Source organism: Oryctolagus cuniculus, chromosome 20 (assembly GCF_964237555.1).
Source record: "Oryctolagus cuniculus chromosome 20, mOryCun1.1, whole genome shotgun sequence".
Classification (NCBI taxonomy): Eukaryota; Metazoa; Chordata; class Mammalia; order Lagomorpha; family Leporidae; genus Oryctolagus; species Oryctolagus cuniculus.
The window spans coordinates 13,188,878-13,212,894 of record NC_091451.1 but is presented as its reverse complement, the minus strand read 5'-3'; the positions used below and the strand labels follow the sequence as shown (position 1 = coordinate 13,212,894).

The window sequence follows — 24,017 nt, the reverse complement described above, 5'->3', positions numbered from 1 at the left end:
AACCAGCTGACTCCGGTAGAGGAAGGCGCTGGGGCGGCCAGTCCTGGAGCTGTTGCAGCCACGGTTTCCCGGCGGGGTACCGAAGCCAGTCAGCCATCGTCAGAATGTCTGGCAAAGACCGAATTGAAATCTTCCCCTCGCGAATGTAAGTAAAAGGGGGCGGGTGAGCGGTGTTTCATTCTCGTAGGGTCGGGAAAGCCTGCGCGGAGGGTCCTTGTTTCTAGGGCCGACCCAGGTTCTTTTTGAGAGTCGGGGTCCCTCACTTTCCTTCTGAATGAGTCAGGCTGGACAGGAAAACGCGGCCGGACTGCCGATCGTGTGAAGGTCCGCTGTCTTTACTCCCTAATGGAACCGTTCGGTGTTCCGCGAACCCTCACTGGGCCGGGCACTGGATTTACGCAGCGTCGGGGAAGATGCATGTTATGCAAAACTGTGCACGGGATTCAGAAATGCTGTGCACCCAAACACACATCTTTGAATTCAGTTGTCCACCGGCTTTTTTTTTTTTTTTTTTTAATTTCCTAAGTGACTGCACCGTCGCCACCTCTTGCCCTTACAGAACTCAGTTTATAGTGAAGAGAGAGAAAAGGAGGTTTGGTAAACCGGCTCCGAGAAGGCTAGTTGATTGCCATGGGAAGCATACAGAAGAGTTTGGTATATCAGAGCGGGGAGTTGCGCCGGCGTGGGCGCTGGCTTGGATCTTGCAGTGCCATCCTCGTTGACCTAGCGGCCCCTGCTATGGGAACATGGCCCGTGTTTCTGTGCCACTCACCACACTGCCAAGTTTGCATGTCAAACTCTCCCACCAGACGCCCGTGTCTTGATTATGAGCTCACAGAAAGGCCCCAAAGTTCCCCTGGAATCTGCTCACTGGTGGGCCGCCTTTCTCTTTTGGGCAGAACACTTTGTCGGGAGAAACAACTTAGCTCTGCAGGTGTCTGGCCAGTTTGTAAGAAGAGTTGGACATCGCCTGAAATGGGCCTAACAGCTATGGGGAGAGTAAAGCGTTTGCATTTGTGTGCTGCCTCTCTCTCTCTCCCTCCCTCCCTCCCTCTCTCCCTCCTTCCGTTTCCACCTCCCCCTCTCCCTCCCTCCCTCCCTCTTCCTCCCCCCACCCCTCTCCCCCACCTCTCACTCCCCCTCCCTCTCCCCTCCCTCCCCCTCCCTCTCTCTCCCTCCCCACTCTCTCTCTCCCTGTCCCCTCCCCCCTCCCTCCCTTCCTCCCTTCCTCCCTCCTCCCTTCTCCCTCCCTTCCTCCCTCCTCCCTTCTCCCTCCCTCTCTCTTCCTCTTTTTCTCTCTCCCTCCTTCTCCCTCTCTCCCCTCTCTCCCTCCCCCCACCTCTACTGAGGAAGCAGAAAATCAGCTGTGAATGTGACGGTCTGAGCTTTCCTTTGTGGCCGCATGTCTTTGGTGGAGGTGTGTTTTCCTCATCCTGTCTTTTTCTCAGAGGATCTGAGGATGCTTCAGGTAAAAGCTGTTACATTCAAGCTCCAGACCCCTGATCACAGTCTGCCAGGGCCACTGCAGCTCCTGGTGGAATGAGAGGGCCTTAAGACGTGGCTTTCCCTTCACTGCTGACTTTGTAACAGCTGCAACACTAGGCGAAAGCAAGCCAGTTGTGGAGAAAGCAGTGCCTGTGAAAGAGGGGCCATTAGGACTACTCTGGGGTGGTGAGGACTGCAGAATCCGCACAAACCTCTGGCTGAGAGACAAGTGAGCTGTGACATGGCTGCCAGCGGCATCAAGTCGTGTCATTAGGATGGCCCTCCAGCCCCCTACGAGAATGCCAGAACAGCTGGGAGGGGGTCGGCAGTGCCACAGTGGATTAAGGTGCTGCCCGAGATCCAGGCATCCCACGTGAGCGCTGGTTCAGGTCTCAGCTGTTCCACTTCTCATCCAGCTCCCTGCTAAGGCGCCTGAAAAGGCAGTAGAAGGTGGCCCGGTGCTTGGGTCCCTGCACTCCCATAGGAGACCCAGATGGAGTTCCAGGCTCCTGGCTTTGGCCTGGCCTACCTCTGGCTGTTGCAGCCATTTGCAGAGTGAACCAGTGGATAGAAGATACGTTTCTCTCCCTCCCTTCCTCCCCTCTTCCTCTCCTTCTCCGTAACTGCCTTTCAAATAAATTTTAAAAATTAAAAAAAAAAAAGGCAAAGATAATTTACTATTTCTTCTAGTCAACACCTGATTGATAGACCCTTGATTTCCCATTCTTAGATTTACTACAAAGGGCTCACAATCATGAATACGTAGCTATTACTGGGCAGAAGGGTAACACTCAGATTTATGCATGTATTTATTTGAGAGGCAGGAGGAGAGGGGGAGGAAGAGGCAGAATGAGAGCTCTTGCATCTATTTGCTTGCTCCCCACACGGCCACAATGGCAGGGCTGGGCCGGGTGAAATGTGGTCATCAGGAAGGAGGGTCTCCCTGCCTCTGGGAAGGTGGACTCCCACTTCCATAATTGCCAGCTAGCAAACATCCCTGGCCTAAGCGTATTTACACAGCCACCCCTCTGTAATCGTTCATTTCTTTGACTATTTGGGGCCTGCTCCACTCCATTCTCTTTAAAGAGAGAATTATCCATTAAAAAGCCCACTCTCCTCCATAGAAATCAGAAAGGAACTCTCTTCTTTCCTTGATTATCAGTGGCTACTGAATAAAGTCTGTTATCACTCTTGTAAATAATGTCTGGCTGTTCATCTTCCACAGGAGTCAGAATGTTAACATTTCTTCTTTTTACTTTGGAACTTTTATTTGGAAACTAAAAAGCAAAAATTGACCTTTTCAGGCTTAGACAAGAAAAATAATTGGTTTGTGAAGGAGAAAACTGCTATTGGAGACTGCTCAGCTTGCTGCTTGAGAGGAAAATCTGGTGCAGGGAGTAAATATTTTCCCCAAGGCCCAACAGCAGTTTCTTTGTCATATAGTCATATGTCTTTGATTCAGCTAGAAACAAAGTCATTGTCCTAGCTGAAGGTCAGACTTTGTTTTGTAGTTCTGAGCAGCTCTGAAACATGTACAAGAACAGGTTTTAAAAATCGTAAGCTGACCGTGGCGGCCATTGGAAGGTGAACCAACGGCAAAAGGAAGACCTTTCTCTCTGTCTCTCTCTCTCACTGTCTACTCTGCCTGTTAAAAAAAAAAAAAAAGAAAAAAGAAAAAATCGTAAGCTGGGTCCAGTGCTTTGGCTTAGCAGGTGGAGCCGCCACCTGCAGTGCTGGCATCCCTTGTGGGCTCAGGTTCAAGTCCTGGCTGCTCCTCTTCCTGTCTAGCTCTACTGTGGCCTGGGAAAGCAGTGGAAGATGGCCCAAGTCATGGGAGACTCAGAGGAAGCTCCTGGCTCCTGGCTTTGGATCAGCCCACCTCTGGCTGTTGCAGCCATTTTGAGAGTGAGCCGGCAGATGGAGAACCGACCTCTCTCTCTCCACCTCTCTGTAACTCTGCCTTTCAAATAAGATAAATAAATCATTAAAAAAATGTCCTAAGCTATGGAACATCTCTCTATCTCTCCTCTCTCTCTGTAACTCTTCTTTCAAATAAATAAACCATAAAAAAATGCTAAACTAGGGAACAGGCCTTTGGCCTAGAGATTAAGATACAGATTAAAACTCCAGCATCCTGTAAATGCAGACTCTGGGAGGCAGCAAGTGATGGTCCCTGCCATTCATGTGGGAGATCTCGATTGAGTTTCTGGTTTCCGGCTTTGACCTGGCTGACTTGTGGCTGTTCAGGACATTAGGGGAGTGAACCAGGAGATAGGAGCTCTGTCTCTTTCTCTGTCTCTCAAAAAACAAAGAAACAAAAATAAACAAGGATAACAGGGTTAAAACATTCCAGACTATAGTATTATCATCTGACATGTTCTTTTCACCCACTTAAACACCAGAGTAAACAAAACAACAAATTGAGAATGGAAACAAAAGAGGCACGAAAGAGGGGTCGATGTTGTGATGCAATGGGTTCCAGTCCCAGCTGCTCCACTTCAGATCCAGCTCCCTGGTGATGTACCTGGGAAGGGGTTGGAAAATGGCCCAAGTGCTTGGGCCCTTACCACCCACGTGGGAGGCCTGGATGGAGTTCCAGGCTTCTGGCTTTGACCTGGCCCAGCCCCAGCTGTTGTGACCATTTAGGAAGTAAGGCAGTGAATGGAAGATCCATCTCTCTTCTCTCTGCCTCCACCTTTCAAATAAATATGGGCATCAGTCTAAGTCCCAGCTGTTCCACTTATGATCCAGCTCCCTGCTACTGTGCCTGGGGAGGCAGTGGAGAATGACCAAAAAAATCTTTGGGCCCCTGTAGCCATGTGGGAGACCAGGTAGAGTTCAGCTCTTGGCTTTGGCCCATCCAGTTCCAGGCTGTTGCAGCCATTTGGGGAGTGAACCAGTAGATGGAAAAATCTGTATGTGTGTGTGTGTTTGTGTGTCTGTCTGTCTGTAACAATGCCTTTTAAATAAATGAATATATCCTTAAAAGAATTTAAAAAATCTGGTTCAAGCTGCTATCCTGCCTTTTCACTGAGTGTGAGGATGTTGTTCTACTTTTCTAAGCCTTATTTTCTTCATCTTTGTTAATGCTTAAAGTCTCTTCCAGCTATAGGATTGTCTTGATAACCTTAATCATAGAGTAATATTCGGTATATATAATAAGAATCTGGTGAAAAGGTCCATTGTTACATGCTGTTTTGCAGTGATTGTAACATGTTACAATATAGATACTTAAATCATTGTATATCTAGTTTGTACAATCTCTTGTTGAATTTTATTACCTGAACTTTTTTTCCCATATTTTATCTGGCATATGGTTGCAAGAAGAGAAATGTCGATTTTTGTATAATTTCAGTTTTGGGGCTTCTGATGGGGAAAAAATCAAAATGAAGGGAGAATTGAGTGTAAGTTCAGCTTGTCACTTCTCAGCAGCCTTATATATGTCATTTGTTACCTAGAGTCATTTACAGATTAATAAAACAGTTGGCATTTTAATAGAAAATGGTTATTATAAAATGCAGTAGGGGCAGAAGTTGTGGCTTGTATTTAAAATGATGCTTGGAGTGCCTGGGTTTGAGTCTGATCCAGCTTCCTGCTGATGTATACTCTGGGGAGCAGCAGATGATGGCTCTAGTGTACTTGTGTCTCTGCCACCCCAGCTGAGTTTCAGATTACTGATTTCAGCCCGACCCAGCCCTGGCTGTTGTGGGCTTGTAGGAAATAAACCAGCAGAAGGAAGATAATTTCTTTCCGATTCTTTTTCAGCTGGGAATCTGGAACTCCGTTTGGGTCTCCCACATTGGAACATCTTCTACTTTCCAAGGCACATTAGAAGAAAGCTGGATAGGAAGTGGAGACCCAGGGCTTGAACCAGCACCCATATGGGATGCTGGTGTTGCAGGCAGTGGCTTAACCCAGTGCACCACAATGCTGGCCCGGATCAATTTGTTTTTGTTTTGTCTTAATATACCTGTAATGGCAACTGAACCATTATTTGCGTTATTTTAACTTAAAAATCAAATAAGTACTTGAACTATACTGGTATTAGGAAATAAGTCTCCTGATAATTTTTATTATGCCCTAATACTTACTCCAGATCATTGACTGCAGAATTGTTTCTGATGTAAGTAAATAAACTTCATTTATGGAACACTCATGATAGAAAGCTTTTGTATTAAGAAACCATTTTAACCTGTCAGTTGCAAATGCTGTATATTCTTGATGTCACTACCTCAAAAAATAAAGGAGGTATTTTTGTGTCTCTTAAACACAATGAGTCTATGAGAATAAATGTCTTTAATTCTACGTCTTTGTATAGGGCACAGACCATCATGAAGGCTCGATTAAAAGGAGCACAGACGGGCCGAAACCTCCTGAAGAAAAAATCCGATGCCTTAACGCTTCGATTTCGACAAATCCTAAAGAAGATAATAGAGGTAGCATGAATGTTGCTTGGAGCAGTATTTTTTTTTTTTTTTTCAAGTTTTATTTGAATTTATTTGAAATGCATAGTGACAGAGAGAGGGAGACAGAGAAAGAAAGAAATCTTCCACACAATGGTTCATTCCCCAGATGGCTGCAGTCACCAGGGCTGTGCCAGGCTGAAGCCAGGAACCAAGAACTTGATCTGGGTCTCCTGTGTGGGTGGCAGGGGCCCAAGCACTTGGATCCTCATCTGCTGCTTTCTCAGGTGTGTCAGCAGGGAGCTAGATTGGAAGCAGAGCAGCTGGGATCCATACTGGCACTCTGATACAGGATGCTCGTGTCGCAGGCAGTGAGTTAATCCACTGTGCCACAAGGCCACCCCCAGCAGTATTTATTTAGAAATATCTAATAAGGAAAATTGGCCCTTGGCATTTTTCTTTTTTATTAAAATAAATGATCCATTAAAACAATTATTTGAAATTCCAAGAGACCGAGATAGCAAGGGACAGTTGGTCCATCTGCTGCTTCACTTCCCAAATGCCTGTAATAGCCGAGTTAGGTCAGGCTGAACCCATAGGTGCAGAATTCCATCTGGGTCTCCACATAGGTGACAGGAACCCAAGTATTCAGGCCATTATCTGCTTTCTCCCAGGTGTGCATTAGCAGTAAGCTGGAATTAGATATCCTATTGATGGCTTAACTGGTAGGACAAACACCCACTCCTAATTTTCCTTTAAGTGATTTTTTAAAAAAGATTAATTTATTTATTTGAAAGGCAGAGTTACAGAGAGGCAGTGGCAGAGGGAGAGAGATCTTCCATTTGTTGGTTCACTCCCCAGATGACCACAATGGCCGGAGCTGGGCCGATCCAAAGCCAGGAGCTTCCCCCAGGTCTCCCACATGGGTGCAGGGGCCTAAGGCCTTGGCCCGTCTTCTACTGCTTTCCCAAGCACACAGGGAGCTAGATCCTAAGCAAAGGAGCTGGTACTCCAACTGTCCCTTCCTTCTGTGTGGGATGCTGAGGTTATGAGTGGCAGTTTCAATTTGCTGTACCACAGTGCCAGCCTGCAGTAATTTGATTTTCTTGATGAAATTTTTTGTGAAAATTCTATAAATAATCTGATTTATGTGTAACATGCTAAACAGATTTTCTACACAGCTTATCTTTTGACTTTCAGAAAAGGTGTCTTAATCTTTATTTGATCTAATCTATTAGTCTATATAGTTTTGAAGTTGGATATAAGGCTAAGGAAGGTCTAAAGAGATTAAGAAAATGTTCTCCTGTACTGTCTTGGTTACTTTACAGGTTTTTGAAAGCTGTTATCTATAACATCTGGATTAAAAATATTTTTTTTAAATTAAGAGATCAATTTGACCAAATCAGAAATAAAATAGGGAGCCCTGTCAGTAAAGATTCAGTTTTTTATTTCTTAATGCATTTATTCTAATATTTTAATTATTGTTTTTAAATATTTATTTATTTATTTGAAAGTTACAGAGAGTTACAGAGAGACACAGGTACAGGGAAAGAGAATCTTCCATCCATTGGTTCATTCCCCAAATGACTGCAATGGCTAGAGCTGAGCTGATCCAAATCTAGGAGCCAGGAGCTTCTTCCAGGTCTCCCACATGGATGCAGGGGTCCAAGCACTTGGGCCATCTTCTACTGCTTTCCCAGGCCATAGCAGAGCTGGATCAAAAGTGGAATAGCCAGGTCTCGAACCGGCGCCCATATGGGATACTGGCACTGTAGGCAGTGGCTTTACCTGCTATACCACAACGCTGGCCCCTCTAACATTGTAATTATAAAACTTATGATTTTGGGGACCGGCGCTGTGGCTCACTTGGTTAATCTTCCGCCTGCGGCGCCGGCATCCCATATGGGCGCTGGGTTCTAGTCACCAGTTGTTCCTCTTCCAGTATAGCTCTCTTCTGTGGCCCAGGAGGGCAGTGGAGGATGGCCCAAGTGCTCAGGCCCCTGCACTCGCATGAGGGACCAGGAAGAAGCACCTGGCTCCTGGCTATGGATTGGCGCAGCGCGCCGGCCATAGCGGCCATTTGGGGGGTGAACCAATGAAAGGCAGACCTTTCTCTCTGTCTCTCTCTCTCACTGTCTACAACTCTACCTGTCAAATAAATAAATTTAAAAAAAAAAAACATGATTTTGCAACATTGTTAGTGGTCATAATCGAATTATTCATAATTGGAAGTTTTCATTTGCTTTATCATTATTAAATATTTATATCCACACCTAGCATAAAATACTGGTGGTTATTAAGGAAACTTTATTTGATATAATTTTTCCCTATAGAAATCTTGGTTGAATTTGTTGGTTAATGCTTTTTCAGACTAAAATGTTGATGGGTGAAGTCATGAGAGAAGCTGCCTTTTCACTAGCTGAGGCCAAATTCACAGCAGGAGACTTCAGGTAAGCAGACTAAAGTGGGTGTTTTGAAAAAAAAAAAAACAAAAACAAAGTGCTTTCAAGTTCGTAATTTTCCTTTTTTTTCCCCTAATTTTCATTTAATTTTGATTTATTTGAAAGGCAGAGTTAGAGAAGGAGAGACACAGAGATCTTTTATTATCTGGTTCACTCCCCAAATGGGGGCAGTAGCTGGGGTTAAAGCCAAGAGCTTTATCCAGGTCTCCCACGTGGGTAGCAGTGCCCAAGCACTTAGGCTATCTTCCCCTGCTTTCCCAGGTGCAGTAGGAGGGAACTGTACAGGAAATAGAGCAGCTGGAACTCAAACCAGCACCCATATGGGATGCCAGTGTTGCAGGTGATGGCTTAACCTGCTGTGCCACAGCACCTGCCCCCCTAATTTTCATTTAAAGATCATTTTAGTATAAAATTATATAAGCATTAAAGAAATTACGTTAATATTAGGGGGCTTCAGAAATTCATGGAAAATCCATGCTTCTTTTTTTGAAAAGCATAGAGAGCTCTTCCATCTGCTGGTTCAGTCTTTAGATCCCTGCAATAGCTGGGGCTTGGGCCAGGCTGAATTCAGGAGCCAGGAACTCAGTCTGTGTCTCCCATGTAGGTGGTAGGGATGCAAATACCTGGGACATTAGCCACTGCCTCCAGGGTGCACATTAGCAGGAAGCTGGAATACAGAATTAGAGCCATCCAGTGTGGGATGTGGGTGTCTTATGTGGCATTTTAATGGCTGTGCCAAATGCCCACTCCATACTTTTTGTTGTTGTTTTTAAAGAATTGTATATTTGGGCTGGTGCTGTGGTGTAGCAGGCTAAACTTCTGCCTTAGGCGCCGGCATCCCTTATGGGCACTGGTTCGTCGAGTTCTGGCTCCTCTTCTTCCAATCCAGCTCTCTGCTATGGCCTGGGAAAGCAGTGGAAGATGGTCCCAGATGTCCCAGAAGAAGCTCCTGGCTCCTGGCTTCGGATTGGCTCAGGTCTGGCTGTTGCAGCCATTTGGGAGAGTGAACCAGTGGATGGAAGACCTTTCTGTCTCTCCCTCTTCTCTGTAACTCTACCTCTCAAATATAAATTTACTTAGTTGAAAAGCTGATGGGGGATGTGGTGGGGGAAGAAGAGCATGGTATATCTTTCATTCTTTTTTCTTTTTTTTTTTTTTTTAAAGATTATTTATTTGAAAGAGTTACACAGAGGGATAAGGAGAGGCAGAGAGAGAGAGGTCTTCCATCCACTGGTTCACTCCCTAATTGGCCACAACGGCCAGAGCTGAGCCGATCCGAAGCCAGGAGCCAGAAGCTTCTTTCAGGTCTCCCATGTGGGTGCAGGAGCCCAAAGACTTGGCCCATCCTCCACTGCTTTCCCAGGCCATATCAGAGAGCTGGATTGGAAGTGGAGCAGCCAGGACTTGAACCAGCGCCCAAATGGGAATGCTGGCACTGCAGGTGGCGGCTTTATCCGCTCTGCCACAGTGCTGGCCCTGAAAGCAGTATCTTTCATTTTCTGATTTCTTTTTTTTTTTATTTTAAACATTTATTTATTTGAGAGTCAGAGTTACACAGAGAGAGAAGGAGAGGCAGAGAGAGGTGTTCCATCTGCTGGTTCACTCCCCAATTGGCTGCAACGGCTGGGGCTGTGCTGATCTGAAGCCAGGAGCTTCTTCCGGATCTCCCACATGGGTGCAGGGGCCCAAGGACTTGGACCATCTTCTTCTGCTTTCCCAGGCCACAGCAGAGACCTAGATCAGAAGTGGATCAGCTGGGACTCGAACCAGTGCCCATATGGGCTGCTGGCACTGCATTGGCAGCCTTACCTGCTATGCCACAGCACTGGCCCCACATTTTCTGGTTTATTTCCCAAATATTGGCAACAGCTGGGGCTGGGCTGAGCCAAAGCCAGGAGCCAGGAACTTTTTCTGGGTCTCTCATGTGGGTGGCAGGAATTCAAGTAATTGAACTATTCTCTGCTGTTTCCCAGTTGCATTAGGGAGCTGGATCAGAAGCAGAGTAGCCAGTACTCTAGCCAGCACTCCAATATGAGATGCAGGCATCCCAAGTGGCAGTTTAACTTGCTGCACCCCAATGCCTGCCCCTCCTTAGGATAAATTTTTGAGAATGCAATAGATTGTTTAAAAGGCATGAGTTTTATGGGTTGCCATATCATTCTATGTGTTACATAGCATATGAAATGATTTGTATGGAGCAGGCTTTTGGTCTAATGGTTAAAACACAGTTGTCATGCATCATAGTGTATGGGTTCATTTCTGGCTCTGAGTCCTGACTTTAGCTTAAGGTGCCAGTTGGGAGACCAGCACCCCTATCAGAGTGCCTGGGTTCAAGTCTTTGGCTCCACTCCTAATTCTAGCTTTCTGCTGCAGTGATGGCTCAAATACTTGGGTGTTTTTGTTTTGTTTTTAAGATTTATATTTATTTGAAAGGCAGAATTGTAGAGAGGCAGAGGCAGAGAGAGGTCTTCCATCTGCTGGTTTGTTCCCCAGAAGGCCGCAATGGCTGGAGCTGGGCAGATCCGAAGCCGGGAGCCAGGAGCTTCTTCCGGGTCTCCTGCGTGGGTGCAGGGGCCCATGGAGCACTTAGGCCATCTTCCACTGCTTTCCTCGGCCGTAACAGAGAGCTGGATCGTAAATGGAACAGCCAGAATCAGTGTCCATATAGATGCCAACACTATAGGCAATGGCTTTACCCTCTTTGCCACAGCGCCGGCCCCAAGTACTTAGTTTTTTACCACCCATATGAGAGACCTAGATTGTGTTCCCTGCTCCAGGCTCTGGACCCAGCTATTGTGGGCATTTGAGGAATGAACCAACAGATGGTTTACAATGGCTTATGCCAACTTATATGATTCTCCAAATAATTCTGTGAGGTAGTTAAGGCAAGCATTGTTATTCTTTTTTTTATAGTAAATAAACTTTATCTTTTCCTTCTAGATGACATTGCCAGCAGTCACAGATTTGCATGCAATAGTTACATATTGACTATTTACAATTTATAGTGTTTTCCTCTGAAAAATATAGGAACAAAGGATAAGCAAACAATGAGGTATTGCCTTTTGGGATTTATCTTATGTCATAGCTTAAAGAACTAGTCTTTAGCAAATATCAAAAATTAATCTTGATAAAATAGTCAATTAAATGCTCTGTTTATCAGGAAAAAAACCATTGTTTCATCTTAAAACTTATTGTATAAGTCTTTGAAAAAAAAAAAAAACCCTAAAAATAAATTAGAAAAGCAAGCAAGCAGTTCAAATTGTTATTCTTAGTTTAAGTTAAATGTCTTCCTGAAGTCACATGGCTAGTTAAGGGCAGAGGTGTAAGGTGTTTAGGGCTTTGATTTTCCCTAATAACATGATGCTTCCATTCTTAGGTCATTTTCTAGGAGCTCTCGTTGGTGGCCAACGAGGACCACGTGGCCAGTTGAAGTGGTAGACTTTTAATTTTTTGCCAGTGCTGGTGGATATCAGCTTGCACGACTTTTGCAGTAAAGGGAAGAAATCAATAGTGAGTAAGTGGTGGTATGGAGTATGTTTTAGGGTCATAATCTTATGATAATAATAGGTGGGGAGCCAGAGTCAGATTAAGTTTTACAGGTTCCACCAGCTTAACCAATTTAATAGCAAACTTAGAAGGAACATTTTCTCCAGAGTACACTAGCAGAATCAGCATCTGTGAAGTCATATCCGTGCACCACACGCCTGACTGAAAATATAAACAGTACACCTACTGTAAAATCTTAGTGGCTAATGGTTTAATGATTGCTCTTTCTCTGCTCTCTGAGGCCCTCTTCTGGCATCAGTGATTTTTCTCTTTCTGTGACAAAAAGATAATTTACAAAACATACTTAACCGTGACTTCTCGTTGTTGGTATCATGTAATGTTGAAATTATACAGTGAGTCCCTGTAGAATTATTTCTAAAACCACAAATAAAGGCCTTTTCTTTTCCTGCAGCACCACGGTTATCCAAAATGTAAATAAAGCCCAGGTGAAGATTCGAGCAAAGAAAGATAACGTAGCAGGTAACTTTTCAACCCTTTAAAATCCTTGAAGGAGAAAAGGTGCCATTTAAAAATTACCCTGTTTATACAAGATCTTGATGTCCCTGTCACTCTCTTCTCTCCCATCAAAGCACTAACCAAGCCCGACTCTGCTTAGCTTCCCAGATCAGATGAGGTCGGGCATGTTCAGAACAGTGTGGTCGTAGACTACTCTCTTCTCTTTACAACAGGTTGGCTTTACATGTAGGTTAAAGCCATTAGCAATCAGGTCCCTATTACCCAGGATAATTTGACTTTTGGATTGAAATGAACACTTACAAAGGAAGGGTCCCATATCGTTCATTAAAACCAATTGTAATTCTTGACTTTTGAGTATTTTTTCATGGCCATGCTTGTTAATCCATATATGTTTTGCTTTTAACAGGTGTTACTTTGCCAGTATTTGAACATTACCATGAAGGAACTGATAGTAAGTGTGAAACTTTTTATGTTAGTAGGTATCTCTAGGATCTCCTTTGGTCTTTAATTGAATTTTGTTCTGGAAAATGGTGCTAGGTAGACCCTAGAGTTCAGAAGTTCAGTGTTAGAAGCCCTTTTATCTGATAGGGCAATAGTTACCAGTTTATCAAAAAGGTCTAATGGCCAAAAGCCATAAAACATTATACCCTACATTTTATTTTAACTTAGAAATACATCAACATATAGTCATTTGCCACTTTATTTTTTTTATTTTTTATTTTTATTTTTATTTTTTTATTTTTATTTATTTTTTTTTTATTTTTGACAGGCAGAGTGGACAGTGAGAGAGAGAGAGACAGAGAGAAAGGTCTTCCTTTGCCGTTGGTTCACCCTCCAATGGCCGCCGCTGCAGCCGGCGCACCGCGCTGATCCGATGGCAGGAGCCAGGATCCAGGTGCTTTTCCTGGTCTCCCATGGGGTGCAGGGCCCAAGCACCTGGGCCATCCTCCACTGCACTCCCTGGCCATAGCAGAGAGCTGGCCTGGAAGAGGGGCAACCGGGACAGAATCCGGCGCCCCGACCGGGACTAGAACCCGGTGTGCCGGCGCCGCAAGGTGGAGGATTAGCCTATTGAGCCACGGCGCCGGCTTGCCACTTTAAAAAGATAAGGCCTTTTCTTTGATTATGAACCCCTGACCAGACTTCTCTGTTATCTTTCTGCATAAACTATAACCATAATGCATTGTTTATAGATTCCAGTTTTGGTTTCTTTAAAGTGGAATAAGATCTTGGATACTATGACATAACCTGAATGCTGAATCTTTCTAGATATTTATAGCTCACTCCCAATTTTTTGTAATGTCTTAGCTACTCCACTCCTAATTTGACAGCATTTAATGGGTTGTAATATATTTATTAAGTATTTCCAAGGTAAAGTAACTTTTTTTCATAGAAGCAATGTTCTGCTGGCACTGACTTCATTTGTTCATGTAATAGTTAATTAAATCATATAGAATATTATCTATGGATCATGTAAAAAATAGATCATTCTAGAGGACCACCCATTAACAGGGCCATTATACAGTGGGTATCCAAAAGGAATAGGGGGCATTGGCAAGTTCAGCTAGTGAAATGAAGGTTGGTTAAAAGTTTTTCCTCTTGGGGCCGGCGCTGTGGTGCAGCAGGTTAGGGCCCCAGTCTGCAGTGTCAGCATCCCATATGGGTGCTGGTTCGAGTCCTGGATGCTCCACTTTGAACCAGCTCTCTGCTACAGCCTGGGAAAGCAGTAGAAGATGGCCCAAGTGCTTAGGCCCCTGCACCCGTGTGGGAGACCCGGAAGAAGTTCCTGGCTCCTGGCTTCAGACCAGCACAATGCCAGCTGTTGCAGCCATTTGGGGAGTGAATCAGCAGATGGAAGACCTTTCTGCCTCTCTGTAACTGCCTTTCAAATAAATAAATAAATCTTTAAAAATAAAGTTTCTCTTCTAGTTACATTCACAATAGTATGTGTAGTGTGTAAACTGTATATTTATTTTTTACGATTTATTTATTTGAAAGGCAGAGTTATAGAGAGGCAGAGGCAGAGAGAGAGAGAGATCTTCCATCCGCTGATTCACTCCGCAGATGGCCACAACACCTGGAGCTGGGCAGATCTGAAGCCAGGAACTTCTTCCAGGTCTCCCCCATGGGTGCAAGGGCCCAAAGATTTTTCTAGGTTCATTAGTAGGAAGCTGGATTGGAAGTGGAGCAGCCGGGTCTTGAACTGGCACCCACATGAGATGCCAGCACCACAGGTAGCAGCTTTACCCGCCACGCCGCAGCGCCAGCCCCTGTAAACTGCATTGAACAGCGTGTTCCTACAGTGTTGGGGATTGTGATGGACATTCCATGTTTGCATTTAACAGTGGTTGGTCAATGTGTCTTACCATGTTTGGTATTATTCTGAATTCTCTTCCTTTGGGGAACGTTATGGGGAAGTATTATTTACTCTCTAATTACAAATGTCGTGTGACTGGTTCTCTCAGGTTATGAACTGACCGGTTTGGCCAGAGGTGGGGAACAGTTGGCTAAATTAAAGAGGAATTATGCCAAAGCAGTGGAGCTACTGGTGGAACTGGCTTCTCTGCAGGTGAGTCTCAAGCAGAGTTCAGGAACCCTGCGGGTTGGTTTCTAAGGCTTACGTGAGGAGATTTAGCCCTTGCACCGGATCACACTGCACCGTGTACTTGGAACTGTTCCCATGATCCTTCGGGGAGCAAGCCTAATGTTTCTGTTTCTGAAATGGTGACTTCTGTATCATTGTCCCGGTTTTTTATTATTAATAAAATGTATGTGTAGTGGTAGTTACGTTCTTTGCTAGATGAGAACAGCGAAGTTGATAACTAGATTTAATCGCAGCTACAACATGGTTTGTACAGGAAAGCCAGTTTTTCCTTTTGTGACTAGTTAAGATGTAGGTTTATGACTGCATGATTATTTCCTGATGTCATTTTTCTTTATTTAGTCTGATGTAAAGCTCTGTGTTAGCTCTGTGGAAATCTCATACAAATTTTGTTTTTAAAACATGTGGAAAAGAAGCTGCCTTGGTTCCCAAATATTTGTCTTTCTTTTTAAAAAATGTTATATAATCTACTTGAAAGGTAGAGAAAGAGAGAGACACTGGTTCACTCCCAGTGTCTCGTAGCTGGGAACTAATCCAAGTGTCCCACATGGGTGACGGGAACCCAGGTATTTGAGCCATCACTGCTGCCTCCCAGATATGGAGTCGGGACTAGAACCAGGCACTCTGGTATGGGATGCTATGTCCCAGCTGGCACCTTAGCCTCCGTGCCGCGTCTCCCTCAACAACGATTTTACTAATGCAGTCTGCGTGGAGCCAGGTGAACAGAGTATGATTAGAAAGACTTTGTGCTCGCCTTATTAATGTATCTTCTTATTTTAGACTTCCTTTGTTACTTTGGATGAAGCTATAAAGATAACCAACAGGCGTGTAAATGCCATTGAGCATGGTGAGTCTAAGCTGCTGTGAGGCACTTTGTTGGTTCACTTGCCCATCCTCATCTGCTTTGCACCTGCCAGGGAGATGCACTGTGCTGCAGATTGAAAGGAGAGTGAGACACTGCCCCTGCCCAGTGCAGGGCTGTGTCAACACTGCAAGCAGGTGTTGAGAGAGATGTATGGTATGTGATGTGCGTGAGTTACAGAGGGAAGTGAAGAGTAAAGAGTTACAGAATGTTCTGTTTCTGTTGTTCATGCAGTTGGTAAAGGCTGGAAACTTCCTAAGAGTGTTAGTGTTTTCTTTCGTTCTTTCTAACGGTTCAGTGATAAGTATTTTTTAATATATTCAGTATTTAACTTTACATTCCTCTCCTTTAGGCCATTCTCCTTGATTTCTAAAAACAAAATTTTTCTATTATCTTTTATTTCATTATTTTAAAAAAATTGGCCGGTGCCGCGGCTCACTAGGCTAATTCTCCACTTAGCGGCAAAAGCACACTGGGTTCTAGTCCCGGTCGGGGCGCCGGATTCTGTCCCGGTTGCCCCTCTTCCAGGCCAGCTCTCTGCTGTGGCCAGGGAGTGCAGTGGAGGATGGCCCAAATGCTTGGGCCCTGCACCCCATGGGAGACCAGGATAAGCACCTGGCTCGTGCCATTGGATCAGCGCGGTGCGCCGGCTGTAGCCCGCCGGCCGCGGCGGCCATTGGAGGGTAAACCAACGGCAAAAGGAAGACCTTTCTCTCTGTTTCTCTCTCACTGTCCACTTTGCCTGTCCAAAAAAAAAGTCTGTTTATTTGTTTACTTTTGACAATACTTTTTGCTCAAGAAACATTCAACTTTAAGGTAAAGAGCAAAAACTGGATGAAATAAATTTTTTTGATTAGGTTTACATTAGTGTTAAAAAAATTTTTTTTTAAAGCTTTTTTTATTTTTTTTTATTTGAAAGGCAGAGTCAGACAGAGTGGGGAAAGACAGAGAACCTCCGTCTGCTGGTTCATTCCCCAGATGGCTGCAACCACTAGGGCTGGGACTGGGCCAGGCCAACACAAGGAGCCGGGAGCTTCCTCTGAGTCTCCCACGTGGGTGCAGGGACCCAAGGATGTGGGCTGTCTTCTGCTGCTTTCCCAGGCATATTAGCAGGGAGCTGGATAGGAAATGAGATGCTGGCATCACAGCCAGTGGCCTAACCTGTTATGCCACAACCCCAGCCCCAAAAGTTTTCATTTTTTAAGAACTCAAAATCATATTTCTTTCTCACTTGCTAGTGCCATGAATTATACATGGCTACAGACAAAACAAAATGCATAAGGGTAATAGTTTTCACCCTCAAGGAGTTTATATTCTAGAAGCAAAATAGGCAAAGTTTGTAGAGTCCAGTGGCTGACATAAAAAATTTATTGCATTTTCTCTGCTACATTTAAGAAAATATTTTTTATTTTAATTTTATTTAAAAGGCAGAGACAGGCTGGCACTGTGGCATAGTGGGTAAAGCCACTGCCTGCAGTGCTGGCATCCTATATGGGCACCAGTTTGAGTCCTGGCTGCTCTACTTCCAATCCAGCTCTGCTGTGGCCTGGGACAGCAGTGAAAGATGGCCCAAATCCTTGGGTCCCTGCACCCATGTGGAGACTCAGAGGGAATTCCTGGATCCTGGCTTTAAATCAGTGCAGCTCTGGCCATTGCAGCCAGTTGGGGAGTGAACCAACAGATGGAAGACCTCTCTCTCTGTCTCTCTCTGCCTCTCCTTCTCTCTGTGTAACTCTCAAATGAATAAATAAATCTTAAAAATAAATAAATAAATAAAAGGCAGAGACAGTGGGGCTGGTGCTGTGGCATACTAGGCTAAGCCTCCACCTGCAGTGCCAGCATCCCATATGGGCACCAGTTCGAGTCCCGGCTGCTCCTCTTCTGATCCAGCTCTCTGCTATGGCCTGGGAAAGCAGTAGAAGATGGCCCAAGTGCTTGGGCCCCTGCACCCGTGTGGGGGCCCAGAAGAAGTTACTGGTTCCTGGCTTTTGATTAGCTCAGCTCCGGATATTGCATCCATTTGAGGAGTGAACCAACAGATGGAAGACCTTTCTCTCTGTCTCCCTCTCTGTGTGTATAACTCTACCTCTCAAGTAAGTAAAATCTTTAAAAAAAAAAAAAAAAAAAGGCAGAGACAGAGAAATATCTTTCATTGATTGGTTCACTCCAGGAGCCTGGAACTCAATCCAGGTCTCGCACATGGGTGACAGGGACCCAGTCACTTTTGCCCTTGTCTGCTGCCTTCCAGGGTGCACATTAGTAGAAAGCTACAATTGGGATCAGGGCCAGGATTGGAACCTAAGCTCTCAGAGGATGTAGACTTTCCAAATGATGTCCTAACTGCTGCACCAAACACCTGTCCCTGCTCCATTTTTTAAACAGTGAATCGCTATTATATTTAAATTAACATCTGTGGCTCAATGACATATTTTCATATCTATTCAATTTAGTATCTGTTTTGTTCCAATACATTATCTGGGCATAGAAAAGACACTAGTAGGGCACATAAAGAATATTCCCAGTAATTACTTTGGGTGGTTAGGTGATGCTTAATTTTTTCTTTGTGGTTTTTTCTTCTAAGTTCTGTGCATTAAATTTACATTAATTTTACAGTTAGAGATAAGTATTACACAGGTGAGCACTAGAAATTTGAAAACAGGGAGTTTGAAGTTCTCATGTATATATATTTTTTTGAACTCTAGTCATCATTCCTCGGATTGAACGTACCCTTGCTTATATCATCACAGAGCTGGATGAGAGAGAACGAGAAGAGTTCTATAGGTTTGTTGAAATTGGAAAGTTATTGATCATTTTTTTTTTTGTTTTCCATATGTCAAAGGCTTGATTTGCTGTAATTCATAAGTTGGCTTATGTTCTTAAGAATTAGCACAGCATATGTTCTGTTCTGGTAAATCAGAAGAAACACAGGAGTTTCCTTTATCTGCTATTTTACTTTCTATGGTTTCTACCAAAGTCTGAAAATATTAAATGGAAGTTTGAGAAATAGTTCATACATTTTAAATTGTGGCCATCTGAGCAATATGATTAATCTCATGCCATGTCACTGTCCTGCCCTGTCCCATCTGGGATGTGAATTATCTTTTTGTCTAGCGTATCCAAGCTGTATACTACCTGCCTATTAGTTAAGAGTTGATTAGTTAATTAGTTGATCAGACCACCTGTAGCAACATCAAAGTGCATGTGTTCAGTTAACGCTTATTTTAATTAATAATGGTCCCAGTGCACAAGAATCGCTATGTTGGCAATTTAGATATGCCAAAGAGAAGCTGCAAAGTGCTTCCTTTAAGTGAAAAGGTAAAAAGTTCTCAACTTAGAAAAAAATAGTTCTTACCGTACCCAATCTGTAAACAATTATCATTATGTATGTACACTATTTTCTATCTGTAGTGATTTTTGATCTGCAGTTGGTTGAATTTGAACATGTGAAACCAACATATATATGAAGTATATATATATATATCCCTATGGAAAAAATTATATATAGTTTGGAATTGTTCTGTTTAAGGAACCCCCTGGGGGTCTTGCAACATATCCCTCACGGCTAAGGGAGGAGAATGGTGTTGCTAGATGCTGTGGAGACAAATCCATGCTGTGTCTTGCACATGTTTAAAAATGATTTATTACTTCAACACAGCTATGATTTATAATGGGTGTCTTTTACAGAAAACCTGAGAGTAGAAACAAATTAGTCACTAGGCAGATATGCATAGCATGTTGAATATGTTCAGGAGAAGGTGTAAAGTACTTGGGAACATTACCAAATAGTATAAATCATACAATTAGAGAATTAGCACAGAACTGAAGAGAGAAAAGCTGCATGTCTGTGAATTGGTTATGATGTTAGAGCTGTCGGGATAAACAATTAAATCAGTGGTGTGTCAGGGTTGATACACCCAGTGTAGAGAAGTGGATGGTATGTGAAAACAGGAGTATTTAGGGGTGACATACAGGTCTTAGACTTTGAGTACCATCTCAATGTGATTTATGTTAATTATCAAAGATTATTTAGTTTTGCCCTCCAATGAAATTCAGAGTTGTGGTGACTGAGGATTTTAATACATACCTGAATGCTCAGAATATATTCTGTTAGGAAGATTTCAAAATCAGTTTGGGATAGGAGCTTCTGAAATTAGTTATTAGCTGAGTGTATTCTACCTCAAATCTTTTTTCAAAAATGGGTTATCAATAAATTACTGAAATTAATGGGCATACCAAATTTTGTTCTAGTTGTGTTTGTTATCCTTGTTACAAAACTAGAAGCAGTCAAGTCTACTCAGGACAAATAGCATTCAGAAGATACCCCCTTTAATCTTGCAGGCTAAAGAAAATACAGGAGAAGAAAAAAATTCTCAAGGAAAAATCCGAGAAGGATTTGGAGCAACGGAGAGCAGCAGGAGAGGTGATGGAGCCTGCTAATCTTCTGGCTGAGGAGAAGGATGAAGATCTCCTGTTTGAATAATCGCTCCTGCTCCGGTTCTTTCAGAAACCCTAAGCTGGCTCCATGTTAATCTGTGGTGTGTAGGCTGTTTTCTGTTTTTGGCCCAAGACTTTCACTGATTGTAAAACCTACCTGGATGCTCACTGATGAGATTACTTTTGCAGACTCCTAATTCTTCCGTTTAGCACAAGTGAATGAGAATTGTAAAACCTGTCCAGGAACTCACAGAATTTACTCTGCAGTGGTGTCACGTGTTCCATTTATCTCTGTTGTGTGTGAGCTGCTCGCCAGGCATTTTAGGAAGCACCCTTAAGAAACATTAGTGTTCTCTGGCCAACTACTGAGCAGCAGGCCTTATTCCTACCCACCTGCAAACCCGCACTGTTGTCAGATTGCTGCAGCCACCCTGCGTTGCCATGGTACCTCACTTACCTTTCCTTGCATGACAGGTGTTTATCTTGTCTGTCAGGGGAGCAGTTCTGCCAATTTAAATGTGACTATGATAGAGAGTAAAATTATTTAAAAATAAGCTGTTCGTTTCCACATTATTTACTGCTGAGTAAGTCATGTTCTTATGCTTAGTGCACAGTATTGTCATCCACAGAACTTTCTCTTCAAAGAAAACGTGATAGAATTCCCTCCTCCTCATCAGTAGACTAAAAGGCTGAGACAACTGTTGCATCTGGGCTAATGATAAATGATTGTCAGTGAGTTAACAGGGCTTCGTCATACTTCTTTCCTAATCTAAGGAAAATACTAACTGCTCTTTTGGAGTAAGTAATAAGGTAACTTATTATAACAACTTGATGTCTTTCATATATGAAGATGAGGTATTTGAACAGACTTATCAGGAGAGTTGATGTTTTTAGAACTGTTTGATTTGGCATGCATCCAATTCCAGGCATTTTGGTCGTGGAACAGTTAAACTGTGACACCACCCTTATTAATATTTTAATCATTTGATACCACAGTCTACCTTTTTAAAGTACTAAATTATTATGCATACATTTTTTATTTTTATTTTTTAAACGATTTATTTATTTGAAAGCCAGAGTTATAGAAAAGCAGAGGCAGAGAGTGAGAGAGATCTTCCATCTGCTGGTTCACTCCCCAAATGGCTGCAACAGGCAGAGCTGGGCCAATCTGAAGCCAGGAGCTTCTTCCAGGTCTCCTGTGCGAGTGCAGGAGCCCAAGGACTTGGGCCATCTTCCATCAGGCCATGACAGAGAGCTAGATCGGAAGTGGAGCAGCCAGGTCTCGAACTGGTGCCTATATGGGGTGCCAGCCCTGCAGCTGACCTATATGGGATGCCAGCCCTGCAGCTGGTGGCTTTTCCTGCTGTGTCACAGCGCTGGCCCCACATACACTTATACTACTATTTAAAGTAACATTAATTATTATGTTCCAAGCACTATTTTAAGTATTTCATTGATATTATCTAATAACCATGTGAGGCTCAAGGAGCTTGAGTAATTGGTCCTACCTTCAAAAGGTAACGTGGTAAATCCAGGATTTAATTCAAAGCAGTCTGCTTTCAAAGTTTTTATAAGATAGAAGTTCAACTTTTTTCTTGCTTCCCCTATATTGGAGACTTTGGATATTTAAAGGTAAGATAGGGCTTGTCTTGGAGGAGCTGATTTGCAGGAAATGCTGTTGTTACTTGCAGAATTAAATCTCACATTGTATATTTAATAGTAATTATAAGCTGAACAACTAAGTTCACAAATATTTTAAAACTAAGTTAACAACAGAATTAACATCTAATCCTGCTAAAATCCTGGTGAGGTATAAATTGTGTCCTGTTTTTACAGGAAACTTTTAGGGAAACAGGCTTGGATAGGTCAAACAGCACAGCTAAAATTCATGTCAAGCATTATATACTGCTTTTCCAGGAAGCAAAATTAGTTTGAAGGTGAGAGGGGGTAGACAGATTATTTAGTGATTTTTCATTTAGGTAAATTCATTGTTCACCTTAAAGCATGGGCCAAAGTATTTTAGATTTCCCGTGTGGTTTTTTAAAAGCCCTAATATTTATTGGCTTTGGTTAAATTGCCTATGAAAATGCCCTTATGGTTTAGCATTTTTTAAAAAAAATTTTATTTGAAACACAGAGTTAAAGAGAGAGGTAGAGACAGAGAGAGAGGTCTTCCATCCGCTGGTTCACTCCCCAGATGGTGGCAACGGCTGGAGCTGCACTGATCCGAAGCTAGGAGCCAGGAGGAGCTGCTTCTGGGTCTCCCACATGGGTGCAGGGGCCCAAGGATGTGGGCCATCTTCTACTGCCCTCCCAGGCCACAGCAGAGAGCTGGATGGGAAGAGGAGCATCCGGGACTACAACCGGAGCCCACATGGGATGCCGGTGCTTCAGGCCAGGGCTTTAATGCACCACGCCACAGCACCAGCCCCAGTTTAGCATTTGTTAAAATGAAATCAAGAGCAAACACCAGACAGGTAATTTGCTGTGTGAAGTCGAAGTAATCTGATCCCAAGGGGAGGGACCAGATCAGGAACGGGAATAGAAAGCTGGACTGGGGTGAAGAAGGTATGTCTGAGTATGATTTGTGTCCTCAGAGTGGTAGTGTAGGAAAAAGGGATATGAATAGAGGCATGTAATATGCTGAAGTTGTATATTTTCAACAACTATCATGCTATCCTCAGTGTTCTCAAGTCCCTGGCTGCTTTTGAGGTAAAATCTGTCCACGTATTACATTCTTCCTCCCACAAAAACCTTTCGGCTTCATAGCCTTAAGCTGTCCATCTCTAATAAAGTTTTTTTTTTTTTTTTTTTTTTTTTTTTTTAAGATTTATTTGAGTTACACAAAGTGCCACCTTGCTGGCCCTCGTTTTTTTAATTGTTAAAACTTTATTAGAGGGGCCAGTGCGGTGGCACAGTGGGTTAATGCCCTGGCCTGAAGCGCTGGCATCCCATTTGGGCGCTGGTTCTAGTCCCGGCTGCTCCACTTCCAATCCAGCTCTCTGCTGTGGCCTGGGAAAGCAACAGAAGATGGCCCAAGTCCTTGGGCCCCTGCACCCACGTGGGAGGCCCAGAGTAGGCTCCTGGCTCCTGGCTTCAGATTGGCGTGGCTCCAGCTGTGTGGCCACCTGGGGAGTAAACCAGCAGATGGAGGACCTCTCTTTCTGTCTCTACCTCTCTCTGTAACTCTTTCAAATAAATAAAATAAATCTTAAAATAAAACAAACAAACAAACAAACAAAACTGTGGGGCCAGTGTTGTGGTACAGCGGGTTAAGCCACTGCCTGCAATGCCAGCATCCCATATGAGCCCTGGTTCAAGTCCCAGCTGCTTCACTTCCGATCAAGCTCCTTGCTAATGTGCCTGGGAAAGCTGCGAAAGATGGCCCAAGCACTGAGGCCTTGCATCCACATGGGAGACCCAGATGAAGTTCCTGGCTTCAGTGCTACTGTTTGGGGAGTGTACCAGTCGATGGAAGACATCCACTATATCTAACTCTAATTCTGCCACTCACATAAATAATTAAATCTTAAAAAAAAAACCAAGAGAGAAACAGTAACTATTTAAGTCTGTGCCAAGAGGGGGCATGCCCCACATAAAGAACAAATTAAATACCCCCCTACTCTCCCACCTCAGAGCATCTGATGGTCTTGCTTCTGGCCAAAATCTGAAGAGGAGGGTGTCTTCACTTGTGTAGAAACCTTGAGTGGGAGAGGACATAAACAGCTAGAGAACGAACTCGGTGGC

The 24,017-nt window shown here is 43.7% G+C and overlaps 1 protein-coding gene across 1 annotated transcript; it reads left to right on the top strand.

The window, feature by feature from the left end:
* Positions 1 to 20,825, top strand: ATP6V1D (ATPase H+ transporting V1 subunit D; the record flags this gene model as incomplete). The annotated part of the gene is given in 9 exon segments (NM_001082368.1): positions 1 to 145; positions 5,804 to 5,921; positions 8,259 to 8,338; positions 12,309 to 12,376; positions 12,780 to 12,824; positions 14,839 to 14,942; positions 15,756 to 15,822; positions 18,540 to 18,618; positions 20,176 to 20,825. Coding segments are annotated over 9 exon segments (744 nt in total). The 3' UTR covers positions 20,318 to 20,825.
* Positions 20,826 to 24,017: the final 3,192 nt, after the last annotated feature.